Source organism: Tachysurus vachellii, chromosome 10 (genome assembly GCF_030014155.1).
Source record: "Tachysurus vachellii isolate PV-2020 chromosome 10, HZAU_Pvac_v1, whole genome shotgun sequence".
NCBI classification, from domain to species: Eukaryota; Metazoa; Chordata; class Actinopteri; order Siluriformes; family Bagridae; genus Tachysurus; species Tachysurus vachellii.
The window spans coordinates 17,752,719-17,766,690 of NC_083469.1; the positions used below are offsets into that span (position 1 = coordinate 17,752,719).

The following is a 13,972-nucleotide window of genomic DNA, read 5'->3' on the forward strand; positions in this document are numbered from 1 at the left end:
GCGCATGTTTTTAGACTAGAGGAGGAACTGGGTGCCAGAGTGCCTGAAAAATCGTGAAACTCCACAAAACAAAGGACTTTTTTGTTATACCAATATATTAAAATATCGATATCTTGGTCAGGATTGTAATGGAGGTGAAGACTCCCAGGAACATCTCAAGTGAAGTGTGAATACACACATATTCACGCATTTAGTCACAAACAAACGTGTCACCGTGCTGCTTCTAATGTCTCCTGCCAGACAGATTCATCACTAGCACATTTTTCTGTCTGGATGTAGATTTCCACGATCCTCAATGTGTATAAATATGTAAGATGCCTAGCTAATGTTTTTTTTTTTCTTTTTCTAAATAATTACATCTGACAGAGAAGCCCTGGGTTCTCAGAATGACTATTTCCCTCCAGGGTCCCCATTCTTTTTCCAGCATAGTTTAAACTATGAAGTGACAGTATTGGAAGATGTATTAAAAGTGACATTGCAGATAAATACCTCATACTTGGATATTTGTTTTGCACATTATAGTGTACAAAGAGGGAAACATTTGTTGATGGATAGAAAAAAGTAGAACGAGATTAACTGTTACCATTTATATCCATCATAATATCAGACAACCATTCGTGGCCACCTCTGGATCCTCTGCCTGCGAGTCTAAAGCCCAGCGGGTTTTTTTTATCAAAACCCACATTTAAAAAAAAAAAGGATATATAGGGAATGGAAAGAGCAAATGACAAAAGAGAGATTTAGTTTCTAAAGAGTGGTGTGATAGCATGTGTTGACACTGTGGAATATTTAGCAAAGTAAGCAGACTACAGACTGTAAGGTTGAGAACAGACGACCACACACATGCTTCCACGTCACTTCTAAAAACAGCTGGAAATGTCAACTGTTTAGTAACCTCAGGTCTACTCAGCAATTTCCTACCATATGCAGAGGCACAAAAGACAGGTTTTCTAACGTCAGGGCTGGTATTATAAACAAAATGAGTCAAGAAAGGTATCACGGTAGCCTGGCTAGAACAACTAATTTTATTATCAATTAGTTGGTCTTTAATATGAAGCACTCAGCTGTATGCATTATGCCACGTCACACCACAGGCAGCGAAGCTATTTCAGTAAATTAGCTTACAAAGCAGCAATACAGCATTACATTCAGTTCATATCAAAGGTGCTGGGAGTCAATCGGCAGAAGAGTCAATTCATCGGTTGAAAGCAGGAATCAACTCTGAAGTTTGGGAGTTAATTCTTGTTTGCATCCAATGAATTGACTCTTCTGGCAATTCAATTTTGAATGATTCAACAAGTGCAAACTGCAAGCAACATGAACTTAGCTTTTTTGTGTTACCATTAGTTAAAAAGCCAGTGTATATTGTCCTTTATTTTTGAATTGAACAGATCAGAAATGAACAAAATAAATAAAGGATATCCAGTGACTAGACCATTTGTTCGCTGTTCACGATGAGATGCAGTAGCAAAACGTATACAGAAGCAGTAAAAGTAAAAAAGTAAAAAAGCCCACTTAAGAGCTGCATATACGATTAGTTTACCGAAATGCTGAAGACTTTTAAGAAGAAAAATGTCTTTGTTTAGAAATATTTAGCAAATAATCACAACTAACTGTTTAATTAGATTAATTAGAATTTGAAAATAACCCTTAGCTGAAGACCAAACTGGGATGTTTGAATAAACCCAGTTTCTGCTTCTTTAATCAAACAATTTATCCGTTCTGGCCAATCTGATTTTTTTCAGTCATGTTATTCTGGTTTGCTGTCTTTTAAACCTGTCTCATCTGTGCTACAGTGCTCACATGGGCACGTTTAGGATTCTGCTATTCATTAGTCAGACATCTGTTCACAATACTCTATTACTTCTAACCTTTTAGACTGCTCAAAAAAGCACATCAGCTATTGTTAAACACAATAACCAGCAGCTCTCTTATAGCTCAGGGATCAGAACCGAGTCAAACCGTAAGCGCTGATGGTGATGAGAGTGTGCTTGCAAATCAGCAGTGCACCGAGGAACATTTAAACTCCATTATTTCATCCAGCGTAATCTGGAAAGTCAATAATGAGCAAATAAAGGAGTTTTAGAGAAACCCCAAGGACAATGAGAGCTGATGGGACCAGGAAAGGGATCTCATGAAGCTCTCTCAGAACTCTGCAAAAATGAAGCAACTGATGACAGGAAATGATAATGAACTCGAACCGAATGGCACATAAACAGCCACCCTGACTGCCAAAATGGACGGTATAGGGGGAAAAAAAACATTACCCTTTCAGTAAAGAATGTCCTTTGCTGCTTGGAAAATATATGAAAGCTATCAAAAATCTCATACATTAAAGGAAGGGAAAAAAAACACATTCAGAGTGATAGTCAGTAAGAGAGGATGTGATGCGGAGATGAGACTAACAGTTCATTATTGTTAAGTGCTGGAGAATGACTTTAAGGAAGTAAAGTGGGGTTTAGTGATCATTAAAATGATACCCACAGAGAAAACTGACACTGAAACTAATTGTCACATTGTGCGTCTTTTTATTAGCTAATCTTAGCTATGCTGTAAAATGTACAAATGAAAGTTTAAGCAATTATTTTGAGTACATGAAGGTCAAATGCAATAATTAACCTCTACATGAAAATGGGAAGTAGGAACACATATACTGATTTTTTTTATTCATTTTTCAGTTCACTCATTAGCAAAAAAGTTAAAACGGCTTACACTTTGGTCTCGTAGTCCTTCCAGGCCTTATCGAATGGCTTTTTCAGGTCCTACAATGGACAAAATAGAAACATGGAATGAACATTAAACAGGTTTACATTGGCAGAAAATTTTACAACCCTAATACTGACGTATAGTGTGATGTAGAAATCAGGAAAAATGACATAAATAGAGCACATTGCACTAGCAGACTAATAAACAGGGCTTAGTGTTTGACGTACTGCACGATATAACGTACATACACAATAACGTCACGGTTATAAAGGAAACACTTGCAGCTCTAATATTATTGCGTCAAGTGGAAATGTTGGAACTGATTCTAACCAAATCTTCTTTTTTATGGCTCTATAAAAATCTGACCATGCTGCCCAGATTACATAGAAGGGTGTGGTTACTGACTGAACATCATTAAATAAACACTGTACAATGTGTATGCTGATCTGATGTTATATAAGAATCCAGATGTTCAGTAGAACCGACAGTGTACAAGCATGTAATACATTTCAGTACATAGCACAAGTAAGAAAACATGAACCTGCTCTCACGTACAAGCAGCAGTACACAGAGAGCCCAGTAAGAACTGCTAAAGAGTCACTAAAGATTACATTCATTACTTTATAGAGGAGATATAATCGAATACCTTATAGTTTTTGTGGGCGTGTGTTTTGTTTTTTTTAATGTAGCCATGTACTAAAACATAATGTGTCTTAATGCTCAGTTCAAGCTATATTAAACATTCAGACTATTTTTTATGTCACTCTCTGACACTCAGGACAAAATATTAATGTTTTGGAATGCGGTTTGTTTGATAAAGGTTATACTAAAAATCTCAAAATAGTTCATGTGTTTTTTATTTCTGCTCATTTTCACAAAGGGTGAAAATAATTGAAAATTGTATATAGGTTATATGGCTAATATGCTTGATAGACCATCTGTGTAAGCCACATCGACACTGATGAAATTCTCATGATCTGAGTCACAGAGTTATCATAAGAGCTTTGTGGGAACTCTACAACTCAGGAGACGAGAGAGGTTAGCTAATGCCTGCATGGGTGAGCTTCACGAGTCAGTGAGTCTCAACAGAGAGGCTTCCTGTAGTAGTAGATCTCCATCTGAGAGCATCCAAAAATGGAAGAGCGCAAATGGTTTTCTTGTAAATGTCCGCATGACTGGAGGCCAAGCACAGGATTAACTGCAAACACACAAGTGTGTGACAATAGAGGTCTCTGGGGGACATACAGTGGAATAATGGGATTTGGCGATTAGGGTATTACATCAGCACCATAGTGCTGCTCTGGCGTATGCATTCCCAGATATGAGTTACTTTCACAGGAAAAACACCATTTATGATTCTTTGAACATGATAATGTGTCCTACTAATAAGCGTTATATACCAACAAATAAATACATGTTCATTTATTTGCATTTTAAAGCATCATAACAAGGAGTAACAGCTAAAATTCACACTTATTTAGCCTCAGGATTACCATTTGGCTGCAGCAAGTGGAGCGTGAACAATACATGAATGGTTAATGGTTCGAGTGACAGTTCACGTCTAGCTCTATAATCTCAATCCATTAGTGCATGTCTCCATCTTAGAGCAAAATCAGCATGCCTGCAGGGAATGTTAAAACCTGGTTGTATTACAAACACGTATAAACCTCCGGGAAAAACAAACACTCTATAAAGCTCCTTTAAAATCCAACACTCTGTAAAGCTACTTAAAAATCAAACACACTATAAAGCCCTATTAAATGAAAACACTCTATAAAGCCCCATGAAAACAAACACTCTATAAAGCTCTTTTAAACGACAACACTCTGTAAAGCTCCTTTAAACTCCAACTCTCTATAAAGCTACTTTAAACTCCAACACTCTGTAAAGTCAGGTTAAATACAAACACTCTGTAAATTCTGATTAAATACAAACACTCTGTAAATTCTGATTAAATACAAACACTGTAAATTCTGATTAAATACAAACACTGTAAATTCTGATTAAATACAAACACTGTAAATTCTGATTAAATACAAACACTCTGTAAAGTCAGGTTAAATACAAACACTTGCCTTGTTAAAGGTTGAAGCACTCATTGATTAAACTATATTGATGCGGTACTTTAAGGACTTTAAGGTCTTACAGACTGATAATGGTTTAAGAGTTTAGACTAAGGTCTGGGCCGATAATCTAACACTTGAGCAATGTGATAAAAAGCAACTTGGGCTCAGCCTAGTCATGGACCATCAGTTAAAAACTGCCATATTTGTGTGTTTAAGTGATGTCTATAATACATTATCCACCTAACGGAAAATGCTACAAAGTGAAAGGCTAATCTCATCTGATGGACCAGATTTTTCCACTCTTTTTCTCACTTTAGAAAAATGTGTCAATGTGGTAGTGCAAATTAAATTAGAAAATTCTTGAGTATTTATTTAAACTTCAAGAACTTTGCTATAGCTCAGGTTACTAAAAACAGTGTCTAAATTAGTGCTTTCTAACCGTCACCTCATCACCACAGTTTGGATAGGTCAAAAGGTCTGACGTGTCCTAGAAAATGGAGAGGATTTTATTATTTTTTTTAAAGCAAAGCGTAAAGCAGTCCCAGTGTGTTAAGCCTGGACTTTATCCCAATTAGAGCCTATCTAGGAGTGCCTAACAACTTTAGTTACACATTTATGAAAGAGCATCTCCATGAGAGTGTTTCGCTCTCTTCAGTTCTGGGCCCCTTCACCACATGGAACAAAGAGAGAGAGAGTGAGAGACGAAAGGCGAAAAGCAAGGAGTCTCCAGGGAGACGAGACAGAAGCAATGAGAAGCGGACTCATTAGGAGCAAATCGCATCATGCTTCATGTAGGAGCTAACGATTCACAGTCACATGGTGCCAGGGAGATCAGGAGATCAGGACAGATTTTAATATGTCCTAATCACACCCATCTGTCCATCTGCTCTCTCACATATAAACTCAGCATGTCACTCACAACTGACTCGATCAGATGTATTTAACTTATGGGCCCCCTGCCTTCGCTAATTGTGTCAATTACTATTATGAAGTACTTTGCTTCACATTTAATAAGCTGAAGAGCACAGACGGGAAAATTCTTAGCTCCCCACATGAAAAGAAAGTAATAAGAAAGCTGCTCTGTTTTAGACTTTATTCAAGGAGGAAACGTGTTAACTTTGGAGACCTGAACCTATATTTCAGATGAGAATTTATGCATTCCTTATCCGGATAACAGACTTTAAGTCTCTCTCTGGTTTCTACGGGAGTCCAGTACACTGCTTTGTTCTCTGAAATTTTATTGCCACCATCCAAAACACCATATAATTACATAAAACATCCTAAGTTTAACATTTATTGTTTATTGCATGCAAATTACATGTGCAATTTAAACCATTTTACAGAGATCTGGGATGTTTAGTAGTTTCCCACTTTATTACAGATTACTACCGTATTTCATGCTACACGTTTACTGTATTGTATATTCAAACTAAAGGCAAACTAAAGCTTCACCGAATGTTGTAATGATACAGGTTAGACATCTCAACACAACAAAATGCACCAAATAAACCTCAACTTAAATACTTACCCCTTTCACCCCTTTCAGATCGCCCTTCAGCAGACTGTCCAGTGGAAACGTGATGATGTTGTTCATGTTCTGAAACTGGAGCAAGAGTCAGCGTTTAATAACATTTCTAAGAATTCCCTCTGTAGTAGTGATTGTAATCATGTAGAGAGGCACAGAACCCCTTACATTAGAACCGCATTCATTACATTATCATTCTCATTAGCATCTGAAAAGAATCCATCTTGAATACAATTTCGGTATTCTGTACCGCTTGGCAAGCTCGGATGTGTTTCGGTGAGCATATACAGACAATCCGTTTAATCCGTTTTTGGTAAAGGAAAATAATCCAAATGTATAAGTGTCTGAAAAAACCTTAGAGATAGAGACAGACGAATGTCATGCCAGCTGTATTTACAATACAGTTATGTTTATTCTGGTTATCCGTGAGCCGTGCAATTATCGTAAAAAAACATTGTTGGCTGGACCTTCTAACAAACACAACAGTGCACATGAGCTCACATTTTACACGCCTCACAGATCTCTTGCAGAATATGGCACAAATGAATGTCTTTCATGTGATGGGTCTGGAAACGCTTTCAGTGTTAAAGGTTCGACTCAACACATCGGCCACTGTAGCAAGCTAGAAAAATTCAGAACATGGGGAAAGAATAAGCTTATTCTTTATTACTATAGAATTTACACTGTGGTATGAGTTTATGTTTTGTCATAATGGGGAAAAATACTAAAAATTACTGATGACTAGCCAGAGTATAGATGCATTTCTAATAATATATTAAATAACAAAACCACCATGTTATTATGGATGTTTAACAGTTCACAAAAAAGCAATTAACGACAGACAGACAGAATTATGATAATATTACCAAGTGTTCTGGCATATTAACCACCAAAAAATATTTTTTTTAAAAATGTAATGATTGAAATAGTCTTGTTTTTTGGCAGATGTATTTGGTCATTTTATTAATTTTATAAACATTTATTTCCGAAAAGGAGCAACCGGCAATACGATTTTAAGCTTGAAGTTCATTAAAAAATGTCTAGAAATAAGCTGAATAATCTTTTTTACAGTTTATTACAATGTTAATAAGATAATAAGCAACCGCTCATACATGTGAAGATATTTATGATTACAAACCATGATACAAATCATGATTATGATTTTTCTAGCATAGCATATATACACAACTCCATTCACACACACACAATCAGCTCTCACCAGATTCTTGAATAGGGCGGTGAGCTCCTTGGTAAATACAGAGAACTTGAGGAAGGCTGAGCCAAGGTCAGGGTCATCCCGGTACACACAGTTCTCGCCGAACTTCTCCAGAGCTTGAGTGTACTGCTCCTCATTCTCAACATGAGCTGAAAGGAGAGAAGTCAAAACATGACCTGTAATACAGTTTCAGTAAACTTGAGTAAAGGACCAAGACCTATGATCAGCACATAGCCATAATCATTTAAGGTATTAGACTCTTTTGCTTTATACTGTGTGTTTCCAGCAGTCTTTTACAAGTATTACTTATCACACTGTAAGAGATCCCAAAAAGAGTTGTGTAACAGACTAGGAGATAGCATGTTCTTGTTAAAATAAATGATGGCGACAGCATCCGGTGACACAGCAAAGACATGTAGCTATTCAACTGGAAAGCTTTAAAATTTCATTACGTTGGTAAAAAATAAACTATGAACTAAGTATATGAATAACTTAGCTACACAAGCAGAAGTAGTAATTCATCCCCTATTTCTTTGCAGGTCATGTCCTTTCTTTGTTTCGTCATGATACAAGTGTGATGAGACATTCTAAAGACATCTACAAAGACAGTAAGATAATAACAGTGACTGGGGCCACTGGTACTATTTTAAGCAAAATTTGCTGACACCGCCAGAACGATATGGATGTCGTCTACCATTTTTGTTCGTAATGACACAAAATCAGTCACTGGAGAGTATTAGATGTTCTAAGAGCAAAAAACACATAACTCATGATGAAAGATTATCCTTTACAAAGTGAGGTTGCAAAATAGGCTAACTGTTGTACGGCTTAAGGCATCCGAACAGCCTGAAAGCTGAAAAATATGTTTTTTTTAAAGACAGAAAAATGGAAAGTTCTCAGTGAAACAGATTGCTCTTCTATCTCACTTCCCGTTGTCTCCTTGGTTGGAGCATTATTTCCTCTCACTCCTATTGTGTTAAACCAGGCACATGGAATCTGCTTATTATTTCAAATCCCTTTATTTCCACTCTGCATGAGATAAGACCAAATGCCACTGACAGCAGCCAATTTAAACACGTCCAAAAACCCAGAACTTCCCTATGTCCAGTTAAACAGGATTATCATTTCCCTATCTACATCCTCTTGCCCATGTTAACATGAGAGAACATGCGAAAAATGGCAAAGGAGTGTTTTGTTAATTCCCCCAACAATACTGGAGATTCTCTGGTGTTCGCAATTAGCCTTCTTTTCAGTTTGCCTCAGGGAAAGTGTGTAATACACAAGTTTAAACATGTTGTACAAGTGCATTACAGGCTATATGTGTGTGTCAGTGGGGGTTAGAATCAACATCTGCAGTGTTTAAAGGTCGTGGTATTACGTGTTATGTCTGCTTTTGAGGTCATCGGCTCAACAGTTACTCATATACGTAATGTCCGTCTGAGTTTCTGCAATATTTAAAACAGTGCATCAGACAAAACAGTCACTAAAGTAAAAGAAACTTGTGACTATTTTTTAAACACCTTTTAAAATTTCATTATAGTTTTATCAGCTATATCAACTAAACAGGGAAAACAACAAGTACTTGTTTGATGGAGCAGTTAGAGTAAGATTGTAAGTTATATAAGTTACGTATATATTCCTCTTAAGGTCGATTGAGACCCTATTAGTATCCAGATTTCGCCCTTTTAGTTATATTTTTTTTGTCATGAATTTTCTGTCCACTTTCATCAATTTCTAAATTAGATTTATATTATTTACATTTTTACGCCATTTGACAGACACCAATTTATTGCATTTACACAACTGAGCAGTTGAGAGTTAAAGGATCCAGAGCTCAGGAAGCAGCTTGAAAGAGACTTGAACTCATGACCTTCTGATCAGTAGCCCATTGTGTTAACCACTGAGAAGATTAGTGATCTTGAAATCATTTACTGACAATTAAAAAACAAAAAGTTAGGAAAAAACAGAGGTTTTGCATAGCTGTTGGTTCAATAAATTTATTATGAAATTTAACAGCAATATAAAAATATTGGTGCCAAGTGTTTGATTTCCATGTTGTGCTCTTGTTCAATAGTTTTTGTACAAACAACTATAAAAATTACACACGGGACATCAGTGGCATGTTTCAGAAGATGATTTTTGTCCATTCAAAATATTTGATGACATAAATATAGATGCACACTGTAATCATTTTTTCACATACCCATACTATCATGCTAATTTTTTGCGAATTAATTAAAACTAGCCCACAGACAGCGAGTAACAAACCTTTACTGACTGTGAAATAGAGCTCGACAGCTCAGTTACTTACCCGTACTCTACCACCCTGAAATATGGGCACATAGACAGGAATTACTGGGCTCTGATGAATAATTCATTAGGCTAAAGTGGAGTTTGTAAAGATCAATGTCAGTTGCATTCTTTCTTTTTCTCTGAGCCATTGTCTCTGTACTGAGAGGACATAATGAGGCAGGAAATGAGGCAGTAGCGTGCTGTCATTTTGGAGATGGCCCAAAGGAAACAAGAATGATATACCCAAAACAAAAGAAAGGAGTCTTGGCTTCAACATACTTCAATACATGCATTTTTTAATCAGTTTGTTCAGATTCTTTTGAAAAAATTAAAAATAATAAAGAAAAGAAAAAATCCTATCACTAAAATACTGTAAAATATTATTTAAAGATTTCTTAAGTAGCCCTAGCACCAACGGAATGGCAATGTAAAAATGACTATTGCGACTGCAATGGATACAATGCACCAATACTAGGCAGGAGTCTTCTTAGTAAATAAAAACAAGACTCCAGGAATTCTCCATGATATCTATAACCCAAACACCAGAGGAGCACACAGTCACTTCAAGCCTCAGTGCCAGCACATTGAGATTTAACGGCTAAAATTCAAGGCAGCTCATTCACACTAAACATTCACAAAAGACATCATGTCAATGTTATGCTGTGAAAAGGAGAGAAGCTTGAGGGGGTGTGAGAGAGCAAGCAGAGAAGTGTGAAGATTTGCTACCTTCCAAACATCTGCTTCTGCACTGTGACTCATCAGCCTCCAATTCACCACGAATACACTCAAATACGAATAACTACGAATAAAACCTGTACTGACTACTGGCAAGGGCCTCAGGGTTTAAAGCTGCTCAGTTCTGAATTTTTAGATATAAATATAACAAATAATATATATATAAAGACAAGAATGCCTAGCAATTTTAGAATGACTGACTCGGTGGGTATGAATTTCAATTTATCCGCATAGTGTGACATTCACAGTTGGAAACTTCAGAAGACACTTCCCTGGTTTAAAAAAAAAAAAGGACCTAATGTTATGACAATAATTCTCCAAGCTCAGCAGTGTGTACAGAGTCCACAGTGGCTCTGTTTGGACTGGAAATATTTTCTTCCTGTCTGCCGGTGTGCCTATCCGCATGTCTGTCAGTGTGCCTGTCTGCATGTCTGTCGGTGTGCCTGTCTGTCTGTCGGTGTGCCTGTCTGTCTGTCGGTGTGCCTGTCTGTCTGTCAGTGTGCCTGTCTGTCTGTCAGTGTGCCTGTCTGCCTGTCTGTCAGTGTGCATGTCTGTCTGCCTGCCTGTGGGTTTGCATGTCTGTCGGTCTGCATGTCTGCCTGTCTATCTGTCTGCCTGTGTGCATGTCTGCCTGTCTATCTGTCTGCCTGTGTGCATGTCTGCCTGTCTATCTGTCTGCCTGTGTGCATGTCTGCCTGTCTATCTGTCTGCCTGTGTGCATGTCTGCCTGTCTATCTGTCTGCCTGTGTGCATGTCTGCCTGTCTATCTGTCTGCCTGTGTGCATCTCTGCCTGTCTATCTGTCTGCCTGTGTGCATGTCTGCCTGTGTGCATGTCTGCCTGTTTGTCAGTGTGCCTGTCTGTCGGTGTGCCCATCTGCGTGTCTGCCTGTCTGCCGGCCTGTCTGTGAGCCTGTCTGTCTGCATGCCTGTCGGTGTGCCCGTCTGTCACACTCACACTCACACACACACACACAGACACACACAAACACACACATTATCCCTGACTCTCTCCCTGACTCACTCAGCACCTGGTGAGATTTTTTTTGCTATTTTGTTGCACTAAAGTTAAACCTTACCTGCTCATCCGTGACTGTAAACTGCTGAGCACTGAAAACAGTTCTCTCATTTCAGTTAAGCTAACCAAATGCTTATGATTTAGCATTACATCTCAAAGAACTGACAAATAGTTTTATCTTCTGCTGTATGTGCATTTCTTCACCAGTCGCTTTAAAAGACCCCCACTGAACACTGCAACTTAACTCAGCAACATCCATTATGTTAATAATGTTTGGGTCAAATGTGTAAGCACTAACCCAAGACAAATTATACAAATATTTCTCAGGAGTTCTGTTTAAAACAAACAAGAGCTCACACACACATTGAGTTTAGACAGGACAATGGACTTTTGATGATTATTCTATATTATGATGTGTTTGTCAAACACAGTTTAAAGGAAAATGTGGTCAGTCAGATTTTATAAAAACATATTACATATAGTTTGCATAAAAATATTACGTATTACACAAGCAAATATTTCTTTTGCTTATACTATTCATTCATTCATTTTCTACCGCTTATCCAAACTACCTCGGGTCACGGGAAGCCTGTGCCTATCTCAGGCGTCATCGGGCATCAAGGCAGGATACACCCTGGACGGAGTGCCAACCCATCGCAGGGCACACACACACTCTCATTCACACACTACGGACAATTTTCCAGAGATGCCAATCAACCTACCATGCATGTCTGTGGACTGGGGGAGGAAACCGGAGTACCCGGAGGAAACCCTGAGGCACGGGGAGAACATGCAAACTCCACACACACAAGGCGGAGGCGGGAATCGAACCCCCAACCATGGAGGTGTGAGGCGAACGTGCTAACCACTAAGCCACCGTGCCCCCCTTGCTTATACTAAACTTCCTTTAAACATGCTTCTGATGACTAGTTTGAATAATGTAAAGTGAACGTGAATGCATAATGTTAACGTAAACCAGTTACATTGTGAAATCTTATGAGGATGTTGTAGCTGATGGGAACCAGAACTATAGTAATAAAAATGTAGCGGTTTAAAGCACTCACAGTAGAATATTCTAGTGGTAATGTATTTGTTGCAAAACACTAACATTGTTGGTTTGATTCTCAGCTCAGATGTGCAAAAATTAATTGTGTTAAAGTTACTCAATTCAATCACATGGAACAACATACATACTTAAATGAAGCTTTATTTCTGTAAAAAAAAAACCTCCCACCTGTCTCAACCACTAATGACAGTAAACTAGATTACTATGTAAAAGAACATGATATTTGCAAGACATATATACATCTTCAACAAACAAAACTGATCCCTCACTGGACAACGTACCTCTTAATATAATCTGCAAAATGTCTTAAAACTGACATATTCAGGACTATCGTGGGAGCCTAATTATATCTCACACACCACAGGATACCCTGACGTTATCTCAGCATTCAGATGGCAGTTTGAAACTTATTCGTGTTTAATTATGTGACAGTAGATAGACGTACTTAATTGGCTCAGATACAGACTCACTCACCTGGTCATATGTATACACATGTACAATCACACAGTTTTAAGGATAGATATTTTACTCATATTAAGGATATTTGTACATATAGGTCTTTTTAAATGAACCATACTCAGTCCTGTTAAAATGGAACCAAAGGGGAACAAGCATTTTCTCAGTGATGTAGTTTTAACTGACGTGAGTGGTCGGGGTAGATAAAAACATGCATACAGTATTAATCATAGTATTATATAGTTAAAAATGCTAAAATTCCTAGTTAATGCTAGTGCCACAGGCCAAATAGACCAAATGACTCCATGGAAAGCCCTAAGTGTGACTTTTTGTTTGACTTTGTCTTTTGTCCATAATTTAATCATGGCCAATTCCCACCTATCAGGCAGTTCTCTTGTATCGCAAGACTAACTACCAACCAAGTAGGGCAAAGGCTATCAAGTGCTTCCTCTAAGGCAAGTGAAGCCAGACGTCCTCAACTTTTCGAACCACTGCTCAAGCAACAGGAGCTCACAGAAGCCCATGACCAGTGATTGGGAATGATTGATGGGGAAGAGAGAGTATTCCGCCTCTCCCTTCCTCCCTGCCTGAGAGCACAGCCAATTTTACTCTCTTAGAGTCCTGGTCATGCAGTGACTGTCTGTGGCATCATCAGGATTCAAACTTGTGATCTCGGGATGATGTGGTACTCTTGCAATTCTGTTGCACCACTCAGTAGCTTTTTTTTCTGAGTTGTTTTTGTGTTAGGTGACAATACAAGAGCTATGCACGTTCATAACACTTTTTTTAAAGCAAAATGTGAAGCAGCCTGACACAACTTTGTTTTCACAATGCACCAAACAAGGGGACTACAAAATGTGTCACTTATACGAGCCTGCGTTCTTTTGTTGTGTT

At 37.9% G+C, this 13,972-nt stretch overlaps 1 protein-coding gene across 4 annotated transcripts in view; it reads right to left on the bottom strand.

Annotated features, from left to right (window-relative positions):
- asap2a (ArfGAP with SH3 domain, ankyrin repeat and PH domain 2a) overlaps positions 1-13,972 on the bottom strand; it is a 69,835-nt gene that overhangs the window by 21,958 nt on the left and 33,905 nt on the right. For all 4 annotated transcript variants that reach the window (XM_060880027.1, XM_060880026.1, XM_060880025.1 and 1 more), the window contains exons 3-5: positions 7,517-7,662; positions 6,301-6,375; positions 2,713-2,762 (exon numbers count right to left, since the gene is read on the bottom strand). In XM_060880027.1, coding sequence (XP_060736010.1) covers positions 2,713-2,762; positions 6,301-6,375; positions 7,517-7,662 — 271 coding nt within the window. The remainder of the gene's footprint in view (positions 1-2,712; positions 2,763-6,300; positions 6,376-7,516; positions 7,663-13,972) is intronic.